Genomic DNA, 20,231 nt, shown 5'->3' on the forward strand with positions numbered 1-20,231 from the left:
TGAGGACATTCCGTTTCTTAGATTGCATTGCTAAACATTACATCCGATGTTGGTGAGATGCATGTCTCTTAAGAACTATCAAAATGACACCATATTTTCATCATAACAACAGAGTGAACAGGGTTATGGTAAACTAGATAAAATGAAATCAAAACCAAAGTTGTCATTTGAGCGGAATACAGCGTAGTGTGCACAATACAATGACATAAGTAGATAACTACAGTATATTAAGTAGAGTGCAGTAGGTGCCATAGTAACAAAGAGTCAGTTCAGTTTTCATCAACAGGGAGAAACTGTCTCTGAGCATGGTGCTGCTACACTTGATGCTCTGATACAGTTTGCAAGACGGTAAAGGAGCCAGATGTCTTAGTTTACCATTTTGATATAAGGCCTACCTCTAACGTCAACAACAGTCAGAAGACGGTTGTACTGACTATGACAGTCATGGTCATCTTGTCTCCTCCACTCCCATCTTAGGCCCACCGGGACACATGGGATGAACTGCCCTGACTAAGACAGACAAACACAAAGTTGTTGAACAACAGACTACAGTAGCTGCAGATTTGAAACTACACTATCAAGTGTGCTAGTACCGAAGTGTACTAGTGCACACTTCGGTAAAAGTATGGAGATTTAAGAGACAGAGACATGAGACGCAGCAAAATAAATTAGACGCAATTTAGCACCAAAAACAGGAAATGACACAATGCCATGGTTCCCGGGAAATTTAAACCGAACAGACTGCTAATGCAAAATTGCAAATCCTTTTAAATGTATTATATTGCACTCAATAAATATTCTCCCTTACTATGGGTCATATTCGCGGGCTATCCAGGGGTAACAACACTAAAATTCTTACATTAGCTTTGTAAATTGACGAAGTGAAAGGACGTCAGAAGATCTTCTTCTAGTTTTAGTTACAGCACAATAAAAATGCTCATTACCGCCACGAACGTATACGGGGTGTAATAACAGCGGTGGTTGATACTTTTGCCTACTCGTTAATTTTGATATGAAACGTTGATTTGAACCTTCTGACCAACTAGTGGGTCAGCAGGCACTCCACTGTCAGATCCATATCGCGTGATTTCTGATAATAGTTATCGATTATATATGGGGTGGATTTTTACATGACACAGCGCACCAAGGAAAATTGTCCTCGCCCAGACACTGTAGATAGTCCCAGCTGTTTTTTTTCTCCAAACTAGGTTTATTTTTAGGGCAAATGAACATGATAGCCTACCCCAAATTGAACACGGTGGTCATGTCAAGTAAAGATAGTTTCCAGTGTGTAGTCTACTGTATGCAATGGCATGGCTGTGCAGCCTTTATCGCAAAGGGAGTGATCTATGAAAGCACCGCGATCTAGCCTAGCAGGCTACTAAACCGCGTCAATATTGTATCTCGAAGTGACCTTTTAGTTTATTTAGGGTGATGTTATACAGGTTCGGCGTCATTCTCACTCCGGAGTGCCCGGACGTAGAGGTGTTTGTGTTAGGGTCCCGTCCGGAGATGGGTCACTGGGACCCAAACAATGCGGTTCTGATGAAACGGACGCAGGTGGTTTTGTCCATGCGCGAGCCTTGCCTCTGGATCGCCGAAGTGCACCTGGCAGAACCATGCCAAGAGAGCCTGTGGTTGAAGTTCATCAAACGAGTGGGGGGCAATTTCATCTGGGAAGGTATTATGAAATAAATACATAGTTTAAATTTAGTCAGTTATTGGGTTTATAGCCAACACACCTGCTTGTTATAGTCTAATTACTTAGGCAACTGTAGGCCAGGCTCAATGCTGAACTATTTCCATCTGTTTCCATGCCATTTACCTAGACCTAGGTAAAATGTGTGTTATATTGGATATGCCCTGGAATTCGGTTTTCTCTCGTCAATAGCTATTGAACAAAGCTAGAGGGCTGCATTCCTGCAGGATGCCCGCGGACCTGCGGGTCTTGACAGAGATCATTGCAACTCAGTCGGCTGTGGGTGGTAAGTGAGGATTTTGGGATGAAAATATTTTTGTTGTCCCACAGATTATTTGGAAACTGTTGACTTTCTGCTTTGTAGGCGTTAGCCTAAACCTACCTATTGTATTAAAAGTACATATTTTTTGCATTATTCACACACACAGAATTCGCTGCTTCAACTTCAGCAGCCTCTCCTAGTTGGGGGTGCGAGTTCAAGTCTGCCTAGTAGGCCTATGTGTGGTCTCATTGAAATAGAGTAGGCTGCCTACATGAGCGGGGAATCACGTGGCAATTAACGTAAATATGATTAGACTGTAGTTTACTACAGTGTCTTTAAATAAATATTGATCATGGAAAGAAGTGGCGGGCGCTCAACCAATGTGAGTTGAAGTGCAATCAAAATGTTTTATCACTGAAAAGGAAAAGGCACAATGCGCACATAGGTTAGGCTACTATGGTGAGCGGGCGTTGCGCCTTTTCATTTTCAATAAGTATTGATTACTTATTTATTTGTCTCTGCCTGCAAATTGTCCTGCTAAAAGGTAGGCTATATCCGATATGCAAAACGTAGCAAGAGTCACTATCATCATTCTTGCTGATTCATGTTAGTAGCCATACCTGCGAGATCAGGTGCGCATGTGATCTCAATTAAATAGAGCAGGCTATAGCCTATACATGGGTGGAGATGAAAATGTACTTCCTAAATATGATTAGGCTATAGTTTACTACATTGCCTATAAATAAATATTGATCACCCATATTTCTCCGTCTGAAAATATAAAAATAGCTTGAGAAAGTGCAAGTCTCTCCAACTCTGCTCTCTTTAAACTACATCTAGCATATTGGCTGATATAGCCCAGTAATACAGATATTATTATTATTATTATTATTATTTTATATATTTTTTTACCTTTATTTAACTAGGCAAGTCAGTTAAGAACAAATTCTTATTTACAATAACGGCCTACACCGGCCAAACCCGGACGACGCTGGGCCAATTGTGCGCTGCCCTATGGACTCCCAATCACGGCTGTTTGTGATACAGCCTGGAATCGAACCAGGGGGTGCATTCGGAGAGTATTCAGACCCCTTGACTTTTTCCACATTTTGTTACGTTGCAGCCTTATTCTAAAATCGATTAAATTGTTTTTTTCCCCCCTCAATCTTCACACAATACCCCATAATGGCAAAGCAAAAACTGGTTTTTAGACATTTTTGCAAATGTATCAAAAACTGAAATATCACATTTACACAAGTATTCAGACCCATTACTCAGTACTTTGTTGAAGCACCTTTGGCAGCAATTACAGCCTCAAGTCTTCTTGGGTATGACGCTACAAGCTTGGCACACCTGTATTTGGGGAGATTCTCCCATTCTTCGCTGCAGATCCTCTCAAGCTCTGTCAGGTTGGATGGGGAGCGTCGCTGCACAGCTATTTTCAGGTCTCTCCAGAGATGTTAGATCGGGTTTTGGCTGGGCCACTCAAGGACATTCAGAGACTTGTCCTGAAGCCACTCCTGTGTTGTCTTGGCTGTGTGCTTAGGGTCGTTGTCCTGTTGGAAGGTGAACCTTCGCCCCAATCTGAGGTCCTGAGTGCTCTGGAGCAGGTTTTCATCAAGGATCTCTCTGTACTTTGCTCCGTTCATCTTGTTTCTCATGGTCTGAGAGTCCTTTAGGTGCCTTTTGGCAAACTCCAAGCGGGCTGTCATGTGCCTTTTACTGAGGAGTGGCTTCCATCTGGCCACTCTACCATAAAGGCCTGATTGGTGGAGTGCTGCAGAGATGATTGTCCTCCTTGAAGGTTCTCCCATCTCCACAGAGGAACTCTGGAGCTCTGTCAGAGCGACCATCGGGTTCTTGGTCACCTCCCTGACCAAGTCCCTTCTCCCCCGAGGCCACTGTGTTCTTGTGGACCTTCAATGCTGCAGACTTTTTTTGGTACCCTTCCCCAGATCTTTGCCTCGACACAATCCTGTCTCGGAGCTCTACGGACAATTCCTTCGACCTCATGTCAGCGCAGACCTCTAAACCAAGCCTGCAATGCCTATGATGATGGTATATTCTGAATCGGGTGGCTGGAAAACAATCCACACAGAAAAATATATAATAATAACAATAATAATAATACGATTTCGGATTTCAATCTTCAATAGCTCGTACACAAAGCGTGCCATGACTATGAAAATGATATATTCTGTATCGGGGGTCTCGACGGGATAGCGTGTCTGCATTGCCGTGTGCTCTCCCCGATCGATGAACCACCTGGAAATGAAATGGTTGGAGCAACAGGAACCATCTTGTTATTCGGCTGTTCGTGTCTCCCTTACCCGCCATCCACTGAAGGGGCGCATGATCTGTGACCAGCCGAAATCACCTCCTTAGGAGATAGTACCTCAGGTGTTCCAGGGGTCACTTAATTGTCTGTGCCTCCCTCTCTATCGTCATGTACTTCCTCTCCCTGTCGGACAGCTTGCGGCTTATTTATAGGATGGGACGTTCCTCCGCCCCGTCCCCTTGAAACAGGACAGCCCCCAAGCCAGTGCTGGGGTGGACAGTGAAAGGCTGCTGGAAATCTGGGGCTCTCAACACCTGCTCCGAGCACAGCGTGTCTTTGAGGTGGAAGAACGCCCCCTCGTCTTCAGATGTCCATACCATCCTCACCGGGTTCCTCTTCTTTGTCATGTTGGTCAGTGGGGTGGCGATAGCGGCGTCGCTTGGGATGAACCGCCTGTAATAACCCGTTAGGCCCAGGAACGAGCGGACCCCCTTCTTGTCCCTGGGCCGCGGCCACTCCCGGATGGCCCTGGTCTTCTCCAAATCAAATTTTATTGGTCACATACACGTGTTTAGCAGATGTTATTGTGTGTGTAGCGAAATGCTTGTGCTTCTAGCTCCGACAGTGCACTAATATCTAACAAGTAATATCTAACAATTTCACAACGTATACCCAATACACACAAATCTAAGTAAGGAATGAATTAAGAATATATACATATATGGACAAGCGATGTTAGAGTGCATGGACTAAGATACAGTAGAGTAGTATAGAATACAGTATATACATATGAGATGCCTGGGGTTTGATCAGACCGCTGCCAATGGTGTAGCCGAGGTATTCAACCTCGTTCAGTCCCAGGCGGCACTTCTTCAGGTTGGCTGTCAGGCCGGCCGCCTCCAGGCTGGCCAGCATGGAGCGCAGCTGGCGGAGGTGTTCCTCCCCAGTCCTCGCTGTGTATTACCATGTCATCAATATAGGCGGCGGCGAAGGACTAGTGAGGACGTAACAGCATGTCCATAAACCTCTGGAAGGTGGCGGCCGCTCCGTGCAAGCCAAAGGGGAGGCGGACGTACTGAAATAGCCCATCCGGGGTGGCAAAGGCGGTTTTGTGGCAGTCTTCGGGGGCCAGAGGCACCTGCCAGTACCCCTTGGTGAGGTTGAGGGTCGATATATAGCGGGCTTTCCCAAACCGCTCGATCAGCTCATCGACCCTCGGCATGGGGTAGGCGTCGAATCTGGAGATGGCATTGATGGCTCTGAAATCATTGCAGAAGCGCGATAGAGCTGGACCATTCGCTGGTGGACGGCTCGACGACCCCCATCTTCAACATCTCCCTCACCTCTTTCCGTGCCATCTCCCGGCATGCCTCTGGTACCCTGTATGGTCAGAGATGTACCTTATTCCCTGGCTCCGTGGCTATGCGAGGACAGAGCAAGGAGGTCTGCCCCGGAAGGGGGGAGAAGACCCGTTGGTTCTGTAGGACAACCTTTTCAAGGTCTTGCGTCTGCTGAGCTGTAAGAGTGATGCCAAAAGGCACCTTTTCTGGTGGATGTTCCTCTTCATCTGCTTTAAGTCCCATCAGCACTTGTGCCTCTCGTTCCACATAGGCTTTCAACAGGTTGATGTGGTATATCTGCTGAGGGCGCCGTCGTCCTGGCTGACTCACCCTGTAGTTGACCGATGAGACTTGCTCTTTCACATGTGGGCTCTGCCACTGAGCCAGGAGCCTGAGTTCCGGTGTGGGGACGAGGAGGAGTATCTTATCTCCTGGGCAGAACTGTCGCGGTTGGGCCGTTCTATTGTACGCCCGGGCTTGGGTTCCCTGTGCTTTGGCCATGTGTTCCCACACAACCGGCCATATCACTGCCATTCGGTCCTTCATGAATGTGACGTGTTCGATGAAGGAACGGTACAGGCAGGGTTGGTTCTCCCAGGCCTCCTTGGCCAAGTCAAGGATGCTGTGACAGGGCCACCCATAGAGTAGCTCGAAAGGCGAGAAGCCAGTGGACGCCTGGGGGACCTCCCGGAGCGCGAACATGAGGTGGGGCAACAACATATCCCAATTCTTCCTGTCCCGGTCCACCACCCTGCGTAGCATGCTTTTGATGGTTTTATTCAGCCCATCCGTCTGGGGGTGATACACACTGGTCCTTATTTGTTTGACCCGGTATAACTGACACAGGTCCTTCATCAGTCTGGACATGAACGGCGTGGCCGGGAGTCCCACTTGGGAGAACATGAGATACAGTTATTTTGCTATGGCTTTCGTTGCCATCGACCTCAAGGGAATAGCCTCTGGGAACTTGCATAGGCCACCACAACCAAGATGTACTCATGTCTGTGCGCCGAACGTGGCAGGGGTCCCACCAGGTCCATGGCTATGCACTCAAACGGGGTCTCTATAATTGGGAGAGGGATAAGAGGGTTATGGTATGTTCACTTGGGAGCAGTGCGTTGGCAGATGTAACAAGATTTGCAATACTTAGCAACATCTTGGGTAATCCTCGGCTAATAGAAACGCCCCAGCAACCGTTCGGTGGTCTTCAACCTGGGTAGTTGGCCCCCTAGTACATGTGTATGGGCCATGTGTAACACAACATCCCTGTATGAACGGGGCACCATTACCAGTTCCTGTTCTACCGCTCTACATTGGGCCACCCAGTATAAGATACTCCGCTTGATGGCGTAATAAGGAGTGGTTAACTCACCTTCCGAGCCGATACTCCTCCCATCTATCTTCTTCACCTTCAGCATAGCCTGGCGATGGTCGGGGTCCTGGTGTTGGGCGGTTCCGAATTGGTCCATTAGCTCTTCCGACAGGGTGAAGTTGTGCGTGCTGGGGCGAGGGAGGGGGCACTCCTGGTCGGGGTCGGATGACTCCGTGCCAAACCCCCTAGAGGTGCTCTCTCTCGATGACTCCTGAAACACCTGGCGTAACTGCTCCCTCTGGAGCTCGTTGACTGGACTCAGGATGGGGGTCTGGTTAGATTTGGCTCCCGCCCGGTCGCTCTCGACCCCCCCCCCTTCAGGTGTCCTCCTCCGTGGTCTCCTGGAACAAGTGCCTCAGTCGGTCATCGGGGGAGTCTCCTTCTCCCCCCTGACCAGATGAGGAATCCCAGTTGCCCTGCCACGCCTCCTTGGCTTCATCCCGTCCCTTCCCAGCTCAAATAAGCAAAGAGAAACAGCGGTCCATCATTACTTTAAGACATGAAGGTCAGTCAATACGGACAATTTCAAGAACTTTTAAAGTTTCTTCGGGTGCAGTTGCAAAAACCATCAAGCCCTAAGATAAAAATTGCTTTTCTTTCGAAAACAAGGACATTTCTAAGTGACCCCAAACTTTTGAACGGTAGTGTATATATTTTTATCTTTAGGTGTGGATTGTTCTCCATCCACCCCTGATTCAGAATATACCATCTCCATAGTCATGGCATGCTTGGTTAAATAGCTATTGACGAGAGAAAACCGAATATCCAATATAAAACACATTTCACCAAGGTATAGCTTAGATGGCTGGCTACAAGTTGAGTATTCATTATTCTACCTCTCTTTCAACTGTAATAAGCTATTCAACCACGTGATGGCGGCAAAGGCACGTCTTTGAATTGCACAGGCTCAGGGGTTTGGCACTTCGTTTCTGACAGAAGGGGTGGTGCGCGGTGGTGGAACAGGGGATCTAACCGTTGCATAAGTGGTCCGCGCGGCAGCACTACCAGTAGATCAGCCCCCGGCTCCTGCTATATCTTCTTGATAAATATAATAATTGGAAATAAGCATGTGAATTGTTTCCATGAAGCCTAACTCAAAGTCCTCTAGGCATATTTGCAAATGATTGGATTAACAGTGAATAGGACTAATAACTTTATAAATAACTGTTTCTTTATTTGGTGTTGTACGCCTACTTGAAGGCCTATTACCTCCCACCACACATTACATTTACATTTTAGTCATTTACGCCGCCCAAAATCTGTCTTTGTGATATAAGCACGTTTTTGTATGGAGGTCTATGAGAGTGTTGAATTACGTGAGGCTTATTTGATCTAATAGAAGTTTCGTAATGTTTAGGCTGTTACAAATGTACTGATATAAGTGGATGCACGTGGTATTCCGGCAACTTTGAGAAAAACAACTTAGTTGTGCAGACGTCTCATTGGCTAGAATGGTCCCACCTGATCTCGCCTGCCTTCAATCATTGAGTACATGTATTTCCATTGTTAGCCAAGTGACCACTCTATCTTGTCAATATAATAGATAATCTTTGCCTTTAATCCAAAAATGCTTCATTTGATTTGTTCCCAGGCAACGGTGCCCACCATGACAGATGTTGTGTGTACGACCAGAGCAACCTGGTGGACGGGGTGTACTGCCACCCTATTAGCCACTGGATCGAGGAGACGGGTCATACGGACGAGATGAAGCACACGACTGACTTCTACTTTGGCGTGGCCGGCCAGCAGGCCATGCATTTCAACAGGTAACATAATACCTGACCCCATTTTCTTCCCACAGGTTGCATCACTCCTTTGCAACACTCATGAGTGTTTGAGGTTGTCTGTAGCCATCCCACGTGTGGGAGATAGTTGGCTATTTGCATTATTCAAATAATCACTTTCCTCCTTCTTTTCTTTGAGGCATCAGTGGATAGCTGTGCCTCCCAGCAAACACCAGAGACAGACTTGTATCCTAGTGAGTTTGACTACAGCACCCCTTCACCCAGTAATGAAATGAGAGGCTTGTCGTAAGTTATTGTTTGCCTGCCTTTTGTGATGTGAAAACTGGTGTGTACATAATTTGATAATGCTGTAAAAGTTAATGAGTTCCCCTGAGGGGGTGTGTTTCCCTGGTAAGTGGGACAGCTTTTTTAATGGCGCTATTGAAGGACCTCTCTTCCACATTTTGCCAATTGAGTTGCCCCTTTCAAAGCAAAAGGGCTTCTTTCATTAACATGCAGGTTTCATTTTGTCTTAGTATTATTTTGTCTTGGAATAATTTATGACTATTAACTTAATGTTCCCAAAAATGTGCTCCCCGTAACTTCAGCACAGTGCAGTATCACTGATGTACAGATAACAGCCAAAATAAAGGGAACACTTGAGTAAATGAGGGATACAAAGTATATTGAAAGCAGGTGCTTCCCTTCCACACAGGTGTGGTTCCTGAGTTAATTAAGCAGTTAACATCCCATCATGCTTAGGGTCATGTATAAAAATGCCCAGTTGCCCATTATTCCGGGTATCATGGCTAGAAGAAGAGATCTCAGTGACTTTGAGAGGAGTCTCAAAGGATCATAGGGGGTTTAAAGTGTGTGTGTGTGTGTGTGTGTGTGTGTGTGTGTGTGTGTGTGTGTGTGTGTGTCTCAGTCACCAGATCTCAGCCCAAATGAACACTTCTGGGAGATTCTATAGCGGTGCCTGAGACAGTGTTTTCCACCACCATCAACAAAACACCAAATTATGGAATTTATCTTGGAAGAATGGTGCTGCATCCCTTCAATAGAGTTCCAGACACTTGTTGAATATATGCTAAGGTGCAATGAAGCTGTTCTGGCAGCTCGTTGTGCCCCAACACCGTACTAAGACACTTTATGTTGGTGTTTCCTTTATTTAGGCGTTTCCTTTATTTTGGCAGTTACCTGTATTTGATCCCGAGGTGAATAGCTCCTCCTACCACATCCTCAGGTCATGAGTGTGATGTTTCACCCTCTTCAATCTCCAAGCAGCGACAGCCAGCCATGATTACTCTCCTCCTTCCTCTTTAAGCTTTGCTCTCTCACACACAATTTTAATTACTATGGGAACTGGGTTTTGTGAGGCACTCAGCAATTAATTCAGTGGGACAACGCATTCAAGGGCTCTTCAGAAGTTAAACCATTAGTGGTTGTATCGCATCAACCCCACAACCTTCCCTTTTCACTTGTTGGAGAGATGGAGGGGTGTTCAATATTTAGTTACAGTGGGGAGAACAAGTATTTGATACACTGCCGATTTTGCAGGTTTTCCTACTTACAAAGCATGTAGAGGTCTGTAATTTTTATCATAGGTACACTTCAACTGTGAGAGACGGAATCTAAAACAAAAATCCAGAAAATCACATTGTATGATTTTTAAGTAATTAATTTGCATTTTATTGCATGACATAAGTATTTGATACATCAGAAAAGCAGAACTTAATATTTGGTACAGAAACCTTTGTTTGCAATTACAGAGATCATACGTTTCCTGTAGGTCTTGACCAGGTTTGTACACACTGCAGCAGGGATTTTGGCCCACTCCTCCATACATACCTTCTCCAGATCCTTCAGGTTTCGGGGCTGTCGCTGGGCAATACAGACTTTCAGCTCCCTCCAAAGATTTTCTATTGGGTTCAGGTCTGGAGACTGGCTAGGCCACTCCAGGACCTTGAGATGCTTCTTACGGAGCCACTCCTTAGTTGCCCTGGCTGTGTGTTTCGGGTCGTTGTCATGCTGGAAGACCCAGCCACGACCCATCTTCAATGCTCTTACTGAGGGAAGGAGGTTGTTGGCCAAGATCTCGCGATACATGGCCCCATCCATCCTCCCCTCAATACGGTGCAGTTGTCCTGTCCCCTTTGCAGAAAAGCATCCCCAAAGAATGATGTTTCCACCTCCATGCTTCACGGTTGGGATGGTGTTCTTGGGGTTGTACTCATACTTCTTCTTCCTCCAAACACGGCGAGTGGAGTTTAGACCAAAACGCATCAGACCACATGACCTTCTCCCATTCCTCCTCTGGATCATCCAGATGGTCATTGGCAAACTTTAGACGGGCCTGGACATGCGCTGGCTTGAGCAGGGGGACCTTGCGTGCGCTGCAGGATTTTAATCCATGACGGCGTAGTGTGTTACTAATGGTTTTCTTTGAGACTGTGGTCCCAGCTCTCTTCAGGTCATTGATCAGGTCCTGCCGTGTAGTTCTGGGCTGATCCCTCACCTTCCTCATGATCATTGATGCCCCACGAGGTGAGATCTTGCATGGAGCCCCAGACCGAGGGTGATTGACCATCATCTTGAACTTCTTCCATTTTCTAATAATTGCGCCAACAGTTGTTGCCTTCTCACCAAGCTGCTTGCCTATTGTCCTGTAGCCCATACCAGCCTTGTGCAGGTCTACAATTTTATCCCTGATGTCCTTACACAGCTCTCTGGTCTTGGCCATTGTGGAGAGGTTGGAGTCTGTTTGATTGAGTGTGTGGACAGGTGTCTTTTATACAGGTAACGAGTTCAAACAGGTGCAGTTAATACAGGTAATGAGTGGAGAACAGGAGGGCTTCTTAAAGAAAAACTAACAGGTCTGTGAGAGCCGGAATTCTTACTGGTTGGTAGGTGATCAAATACTTATGTCATGCAATAAAATGCAAATTAATTACTTAAAAATCATACAATGTGATTTTCTGGATTTTTGTTTTAGATTCCGTCTCTCACAGTTGAAGTGTACCTATGATAAAAATTACAGACCTCTACATGCTTTGTAAGTAGGAAAACCTGCAAAATCAGCAGTGTATCAAATACTTGTTCTCTCCACTGTATGTCCTCTGGGTACCTCATAGATGGCTCATTTCGTTAGCGATAGCTCACTAAATCCATTAGAGTAACGAAATATGAAAAGTGTTAAAGACCTTAAATTGATTTTTGTAAAGAGGAGGGCAAAGCCTAGAGGAGGTCACTGATGATAATCCTTTGCAATGTGACAGCCACACTGTCATCATCATCATTTTCTTTTCTTATTTTTTCCCCCTCCTTCTCTTCACAAACTGTGAGAGAGATGGCGAGTCATTTCATTTGGCTGTGTGTCATAACGGTTCAGTGGCACTAAATTAAGTAATTTACTAACAGCAGATTGAGAGGTTGTATTCAATGCAGTCATTCAATGTTCCGATTGGAAATAGAGTTGAGCAGTCAATTTTGATACTGGATGTGTGATTCTTTGACTTTGCTAATTATGGGTGAAATAAATGACAGAGACCCATTACAGTAGCAAATACACACACACTCACACACACATTTGGCCTCTTTGCTCAGGTCACACACACAACCTGCACTGAGGTGAGCTGCAGGACACAGCAGAAATTAGCCTGGTCTCCCTGAAGCTCTGGACACACACCTTGCATGAAAATGAGAGAGAGGGTGGCCACTGGCCAGGTCCAGCTGGTTTTAATTTGTAATTTGTGGCCCAAGACCTTACAAGCTTTTGTCAACGACCTCTGTGCTGCAGGAGGCAAATACAGTGGGGGAAAAAAGTATTTAGTCAGCCACCAATTGTGCAAGTTCTCCCACTTAAAAAGTTGAGAGAGGCCTGTAATTTTCATCATAGGTACACGTCAACTATGACAGACAAATTGAGAGAAAAAAATCCAGAAAATCACATTGTAGGATTTTTTATGAATTTATTTGCAAATTATGGTGGAAAATAAGTATTTGGTCACCTACAAACAAGCAAGATTTCTGGCTCTCACAGACCTGTAACTTCTTCTTTAAGAGGCTCCTCTGTCCTACACTCGTTACCTGTATTAATGGTACCTGTTTGAACTTGTTATCAGTATAAAAGACACCTGTCCACAACCTCAAACAGTCACACTCCAAACTCCACTATGGCCAAGACCAAAGAGCTGTCAAAGGACACCAGAAACAAAATTGTAGACCTGCACCAGGCTGGGAAGACTGAATCTGCAATAGGTAAGCAGCTTGGTTTGAAGAAATCAACTGTGGGAGCAATTATTAGGAAATGGAAGACATACAAGACCACTGATAATCTCCCTCGATCTGGGGCTCCACGCAAGATCTCACCCCGTGGGGTCAAAATGATCACAAGAACGGTGAGCAAAAATCCCAGAACCACACGGGGGGACCTAGTGAATGACCTGTAGAGAGCTGGGACCAAAGTAACAAAGCCTACCATCAGTAACACACTACGCCGCCAGGGACTCAAATCCTGCAGTGCCAGACGTGTCCCCCTGCTTAAGCCAGTACATGTCCAGGCCCGTCTGAAGTTTGCTAGAGTGCATTTGGATGATCCAGAAGAGGATTGGGAGAATGTCAGATGAAACCAAAATATAACTTTTTGGTAAAAACTCAACTCGTCGTGTTTGGAGGACAAAGAATGCTGAGTTGCATCCAAAGAACACCATACCTACTGTGAAGCATAGGGGTGGAAACATCATGCTTTGTGGCTGTTTTTCTGCAAAGGGACCAGGACGACTGATCCGTGTAAAGGAAAGAATGAATGGGGCCATGTATCGTGAGATTTTGAGTGAAAACCTCCTTCCATCAGCAAGGGCATTGAAGATGAAACGTGGCTGGGTCTTTCAGCATGACAATGATCCCAAACACACCGCCCGGGCAACGAAGGAGTGGCTTCGTAAGAAGCATTTCAAGGTCTTGGAGTGGCCTAGCCAGTCTCCAGATCTCAACCCCATAGAAAATCTTTGGAGGGAGTTGAAAGTCCGTGTTGCCCAGCGACAGCCCTAAAACATCACTGCTCTAGAGGAGATCTGCATGGAGGAATGGGCCAAAATACCAGCAACAGTGTGTGAAAACCTTGTGAAGACTTACAGAAAACGTTTGACCTGTGTCATTGCCAACAAAGGGTATATAACAAAGTATTGAGAAACTTTTGTTATTGACCAAATACTTATTTTCCACCATAATTTGCAAATAAATTCATAAAAAATCCTACAATGTGATTTTCTGGATTTTTTTTCTCATTTTGTCTGTCATAGTTGACGTGTACCTATGATGAAAATTACAGGCCTCTCTCATCTTTTTAAGTGGGAGAACTTGCACAATTGGTGGCTGACTAAATACTTTTTTTCCCCACTGTAAGCTTTTAAAATGAGAATTCTAGGCTGGTATCAGTGTAGCCACTGGTATCATAAACACCTCATTCTCTAATACATGAATCATTGTTTATCTGAAAGAGAGGTTCATGCACTTTACAGGACCATTGTCCGCTATGCATCGGTCAGAGGTGACTCCCAAGGACTTGTTTGTACAGTTGGGCTATTTCAATGATTTAGAGATGTTTGTTTCTATTGTAAGCTCCTGTTTACTGCCATGCCAGGGCTTTGATTGGCCAAGTTTACCCAGTGGGAAAGGAGATGATCTCACACCAACCCACACCTTCATTAGTACCAAATGGGCCAGTTAAGCCTTTACACCATGTTTTAAAGCTGACAGTGAGGAAAACACGAAAACCTACTGTAGATGCTACTAAATACAAAAACTACACACTTGGGATTTTCGAGAAGTTTACATGAGCTACTAACTCACTGTACCATTGTGTTGAATCAATATGCCCATTTCTATGAGAGTTTGAATCACTCAATTCCACTGGGTTTTAGCAGGGCTCCAGAGAGTTTCCGGGTGTAAAGAGAGTCTTTCTTAGAAAAACAACCAGCTGTAAATCTAATGTGGAGGCAAAAGTTCCTGAATAATCTCCATTGAGCTCTTAAGCAAATCAGCAGCATCTGTCTTTGAGTGGCACTGCCCTGGTTTTCCATTAATACCCAGAGGTCTGTGGGCACCAGCCACCAGCTGCTGGCCCAACTAGATGGATCCCTGTGATGTCACCAGAGACGAAAGAGGAAGCGAGACACCCCATTCTGTGTTTTTTTTCTGGTTCAATAAAAGTAAATGAACTAAGTAGACCAGACCCAGTTGCTATTGCATTGGTGTCTATGGGAGGCACACCCAGTTAAGTAGACCAGAATTGACTTTTCTTTCATTCAATGGTTAACAGCCTGAGTGAACTATCTTAATTTATCCACCATCTTTGGTGTCACTCGAGGACATCACTCTGTGACGCTGTCCATCCTTTTACGTGTCACCTCCTCCCACTGACTGTTGATTTTACGCATGCTAATGAGCTCTAAATGGAGTCTGGCTCAGAGTGACGGGGCAGAAAATTACAGGAGGAGGTCAGGGAACAATCACCGCCGGGGAAAATGACAGGAGGAGGTCAGGGAACAATCACCGCCGGGGAAAATGACAGGAGGAGAGGGAGAGAGCGATGAGATGAAGGACAGAGATCGCTTTTCTGAGAGAAAACAGCTTTAGATCACTTGCCTGTGGTCTGTCTGGGAGACAGTTTGTATAAAAATACCACCGCTCTCCCCAGGAATCAGACTAGTGCCTTTAGCTCTCTCTCACCCCCTGGGCATCTCTTCCCTTCCACATTCCACCCCCTCAACCCTCTGTGCTTCTCTTACCTCCCCATACTACACCCCCTGCCCCTCACTTTCTACCCCATCAACCCCACTCCCTCAATCCCATCAACCCCACTCCCTCAACCCCACTCCATCAACCCCTGTGCCCCCTATCTGCTACCAGGGTCCTTCACCGGGTATGGCTGAGCATCAAGCCCACTCTGTCACCCCCCTATGTCCTCTTTGTCTCCTTCACCCCACTGTGCCCTCTGCTCTGTTTCCAGAGTCCTGCCCCGGGTGTTTCTGGGTAGCTGCCCTCGCCAGGTGGAACATGTGACCCTCAAGCTGAAGGAAGAGCTGGGTGTTACCGCGGTGATGAACTTTCAGACGGAGGGGGATGTGGTCAACAACTCGTCCGGCTGCCGCCGCGACCCCGGGCAGGAAATGACCCCAGAGACCATGATGCACCTGTACAGGGACTGTGGCCTGGCGTACGTGTGGATCCCAACACCAGACATGAGCACTGAAGGTGAGGAAGGAGAGGGGGGTCTGGGGTATGTTCAGGACTGCAACTGTGTCTCTCCAGGACCAGGAGTGAAGTAGACAGTCATGAAACACTTATCTATGGATCCTTGTATGGATCTGGGAAAGATCCAGCAGTAGTAAAGATTAGTCAGAAAGCCCTCCTCTGACATGTCCTTGTATGTCGCCCCCTGCAGGCCGGACTAGGATGCTTCCCCAGGCTGTCTTCCTGCTGCACGGTCTCCTGGAGAACGGTCACACGGTCTACGTTCACTGTAACGCTGGCGTTGGGCGCTCCACCGCGGCCGTGTGCGGTCTTCTCATGTACGTCCTGGGCTGGAGCAAGAGGAAGGTGCAGTACTTTGTCACAGCCAGGAGGGCGGCGGTCTACATCGACGAGGAGGCACTGGTAAACGCCCAGGGGGACTTCATGCAGAAGTTTGGACGCCTGCGCACCTCTGTTTGCTACCCGCAGACATGAGGGTGGAGCCCCCTGTGGTGTGGAGTGTTGCTGCCTAGCTGTGCATGGGTGTCTGCCAGTGTGCCATAGAGACAGTGGAGAAAAGACAACATTTTAGTTGAAGTATTGCATTAATCATCTGTACACCCGACATGATTTGTGCGGAAGATGCCAGAAGGTGAAATAACTTAAGTGAAAATCAACCTCTGCACTGATTTGATCCAATGCAAATTACCAATTTAGATGAGTGGCTGTCATAAACTGGTCAATGATGAGGTACCCGGAGGGAATTCTACTAGCTGCTGCCAACAGATTCAAAAAGCTATTAATACTTCTCATTGTGATGTGTTCATTTTTTAGCTTTGGGGTTGTTTTTCAGTTATTTATTGAAGGTATTATTTATAATTGCATTGTGAAAAAGCAGTTGAGTCCAGAACATTGTCTGTAGATATCTGTTGTTGTCTGCTGGGGTTTTAGAAGGACCTTTTGTTCAAACCTTGTTTTTATTAATCAATGAACAGAGCTGACATTTCAAAAAGGCACCTTGAAGCTGTTGTTGTGGTGAATACTTATGACTGACTGAGACTTGTAGCTCCTGCAGGATCCAGCCTGAGTTGCGAATCCAGACAACAGTAAATATAAACTGGGTCAGGCACAAAGTCGGTGGCAAGGTGAGAATTTCACTGTCATGTTGGTGAGTTTAGGAAATAAACTGTTACTCTTTGCTCTCAGCCTATCTTCTCTCCACATTATACTCCTCAGTAAGAAGGGATTACGGCTGTGTCACCTCCGCTACCTTCTGAGAGAAATGGTGCCTTTTCATAGTCAAAGGTGGCTCCCTGCAAATACAAATGATGGTTGCTTTTGTTATGTAGAATCCTTAATGCTGCTGCGAATAGGAAAATGTCATTTCCTGCTAAATAAATAAAATAAAAAACAAAGCCGGCCTGCACTCTCTCTCTCTCTCTCTCTCTCTCTCTCTCTGTCTGTCTCTGTCTCTCTCTCTATCTATCTGAAGGAAGATGCTGCTACCAGAGGAAGAATAAGACTCCTCCAAACTTCTTTTTAGAAGTAATCTTTGTTTACCTATCCCAACAATGCAATATTATTCAGGTCCTTCTAATGTGTAAATAACAAAACAACATTTCCTCCGGACCACTTCTAATGCATGCATAATAAGAACTGAGTTCATGTCTAGACTCGCCTCTCTGTGGCCAACTTCAAAGGAGCTGAGAGTGCTGGATAGGTTTGAAGCAGCCAACTTTCTCCCATGATGCCGCCAGGGGCTGAATGTTGTTGTTTACCCATAATGCTCTGTGGTATAGAATGTTATTTTACTGAGTGGTTACTTGGCGCCCGGAAGGCACAAACAACAGAGGTGCGTTGAGTTTCCTTGGACATTTGCTACATTGCGGAACGGTCTGTACTGAACGACATGTTTTTCCAAAACGTTCTTTGTACGTTCTTGAACAGATTTTGAAGTATGTTTTTTCCAGTTTGGGGGGTGTGGCGAGATGTGGCTTGAAGCAATGAGTGGCGTATTTAATGGGCAGTGGCCATGCTGTCAGCGTTCCACAACCGAACCCCTCCCCGTTTTTCAACTGGTCATTCAATACAGCATCGTTTTCGTTCAATTGAACATTCCAGAACGCACTTCCCTACCTAGACCATACCTTACCCATACCAAGCTATACAGTAAAACCTTAGACCAGTTGTTATAGGGCCATAATGCATTGCCACTGTAGTGGTCAGAAGTGTGTATGGGTGTGAACGAGAACCCGTAGAACGAGAGCCAAGAGAACATTTATCATTTAAAAAGCTGTTTGTGAGGGCGAGAGACAGCATGGGGCAAATCATCATAGTAACGCTTTCGTGCAATTTAATCCATAAATAGCTTAAATTAAGAGTTTGTGTTTATCTCATTGCTGTTGTCTGTTCTAAGCAGTCCTCCCTGGCAGCTATCAGCATGTATGTATTCTCCCCGCATTCATTTATGTGATTTAATCCATAACACAGAGCCATTCTTCTAATTCGCCTCCGCGGTTTACCTTCCAATTTATTTAGTGGTGGAGCCGCAGTGAAGATGGATCCTTTCCTGTTCGCTCTCCAGTAAAATTTAATCAAATCAAATTTAAGAGGGAAAACACCCACCGGGTCGAATACAAAGTTTTGGGGCTGATCAAACCCTCCAGCAGCGTTTACGGGGGCTTGGTGATATTGCCTAGGCGGGAGGGTAAGGTGGAGTGTTGAAATTTAACTTTATTCTCCGTCAACGATAGGCCAAGGGAATATTATGCATTTATATCACAACCATTAACATTTATATGATGATCATGTTAATATTTCAAGTTTGGTCATTGGTAAAAATAGAACAAAACGTTTTCTTACATGTGTCTACAGCAGTGGTTCACAATCCTGGTCCTAGGGACCCAAAGGGGTAAACATTTTTGTTTTTGCCCTAGCACTACACACCTGATTCAAATAATCAAAGCCTGATGATGAGTTGATGGTTTGAGTCAGGTGTGTAGTGCTATGGCAAAAGCGTGCACCCCTTTGGGTCCCCAGGACCAGGATTGAGAACCACTGGTCTACAGGGTTGCATTTCTAAGAAACAACACAGACTGTGTTCAAAATCGACTATAATATTGTCATGGATCTTATTTTATAGGCTAAACATCTAGTGAAACAAAACAACTTTGTCATCGACCGTTGGTCTCAAAAAAACGAAAGTGTGTAGCATGGTCTGTAGTTTCGTGTGAGGCAGGTAAATTTATACAAATATATGCCTTCACAGTAGGACTCTCTGAAGTCTATTGAAATTAAGGCCTTCTCATCCCATGACAGTTTAAATTTCACAAATTATATCTCTGTAGAATCATAACTACTTGGCCAGCAGATAGACCTAGGCTATACAGTCATTACCTACTGGTGAAGTATTCATTCCTTCCAAACTGTAGACCGACCAGCAAATCGGAAAACTAGTTGGCCTGAGGGGAACCACATTGCCTGCGCGTGAAAGGAAGGTACAGCCAGCAACTAACTTCAATGGCTCAGTAGCCCATTGTTTAACTTTTTATCTCATTCTTTCACCCTCTAGTCTCAGTCCTTGTGAGATTGACAGGCAGACTAAATACACGATGGATCTCAAAAGTTTTCTGTGACAAATCAATGATCTCTTAACCCACCAAATGAACACCGCAATGGTATAAGGTGCTGCCATACTATGAAACGTGAATGTTACTTTCTCATTTGAACCTCAGTCTGACTGTAGGGAGAAAGGTGTGTTTTGTTGACGGGCATTTGGGTCCTTTCAGCCGGGTAGTATTTTTAGCCTGAGCTTTTCACAAAAGTCTCATTCATCTTTCACTGGGCTCTTCTAGCTTGCGACTGTCTTCGGTGGGATGATCATTCATCATCACGAGACGTAGAGCTTTCGCACCTGCACTGGCGCTTCCTTGCCTGTCGCTCAAAAAGCCATCCATGCTTTATATTTATCACATTAACCTCTGGACTCCTGAATGGATTATAAAGTGACCACACATGTATGTCCTATGGCATGCGTTTGGAGATTGGGGTGCGGTGACCAACCTGGTCTCAGAGCATTTTGAATTATTCTGTACGTAAATCCGAGACACTCCATTTAGTATGATATGTTACGTTTTGTATGGTTACATAAGAAAGATGTTACTTAAGGCAAAAAAATGAAAGTAGGGTGGGTGTTCGGGCGTATAACGAGAACGTCTAACAACCCAAAGGTAGCGAGTTCGAATCTCATCACGGACAATTTGAGCTAATTAGCAACTTTTTAACTATTTACTACTTTTTAGCTACTTTGCAACTACTTAG

General features: G+C 45.4%; 1 protein-coding gene across 1 annotated transcript; it reads left to right on the forward strand.

Annotated features, from left to right (window-relative positions):
* The first annotated feature begins 954 nt into the window (after positions 1 to 954).
* Positions 955 to 17,336, forward strand: LOC311107092 (laforin-like). The gene is made up of 4 exons (XM_084149562.1): positions 955 to 1,681; positions 8,543 to 8,717; positions 15,688 to 15,932; positions 16,123 to 17,336. The coding sequence occupies exons 1-4, from the start codon at positions 1,435 to 1,437 to the stop codon at positions 16,404 to 16,406; spliced, it is 951 nt and encodes a 316-aa protein (XP_084005688.1). The 5' UTR covers positions 955 to 1,434; the 3' UTR covers positions 16,407 to 17,336.
* The last annotated feature ends 2,895 nt before the right edge of the window (positions 17,337 to 20,231 follow it).

The sequence above is a fragment of the Coregonus lavaretus genome, assembly GCF_964263955.1.
Source record: "Coregonus lavaretus genome assembly, chromosome: 31".
In the NCBI taxonomy this organism is placed as follows: Eukaryota; Metazoa; Chordata; class Actinopteri; order Salmoniformes; family Salmonidae; genus Coregonus; species Coregonus lavaretus.

Excerpts from the sequence above, each read along its gene's own strand:
- LOC311107092 (XM_084149562.1), top strand. The coding sequence starts at position 1,435 with ATGTTATACAGGTTCGGCGTCATTCTCACTCCGGAGTGCCCGGACGTA. Across the intron at positions 1,682-8,542 it reads GGGCAATTTCATCTGGGAAG|GCAACGGTGCCCACCATGAC; the intron begins GTATTATGAAAT and ends ATTTGTTCCCAG. Across the intron at positions 15,933-16,122 it reads ACCAGACATGAGCACTGAAG|GCCGGACTAGGATGCTTCCC; the intron begins GTGAGGAAGGAG and ends CGCCCCCTGCAG.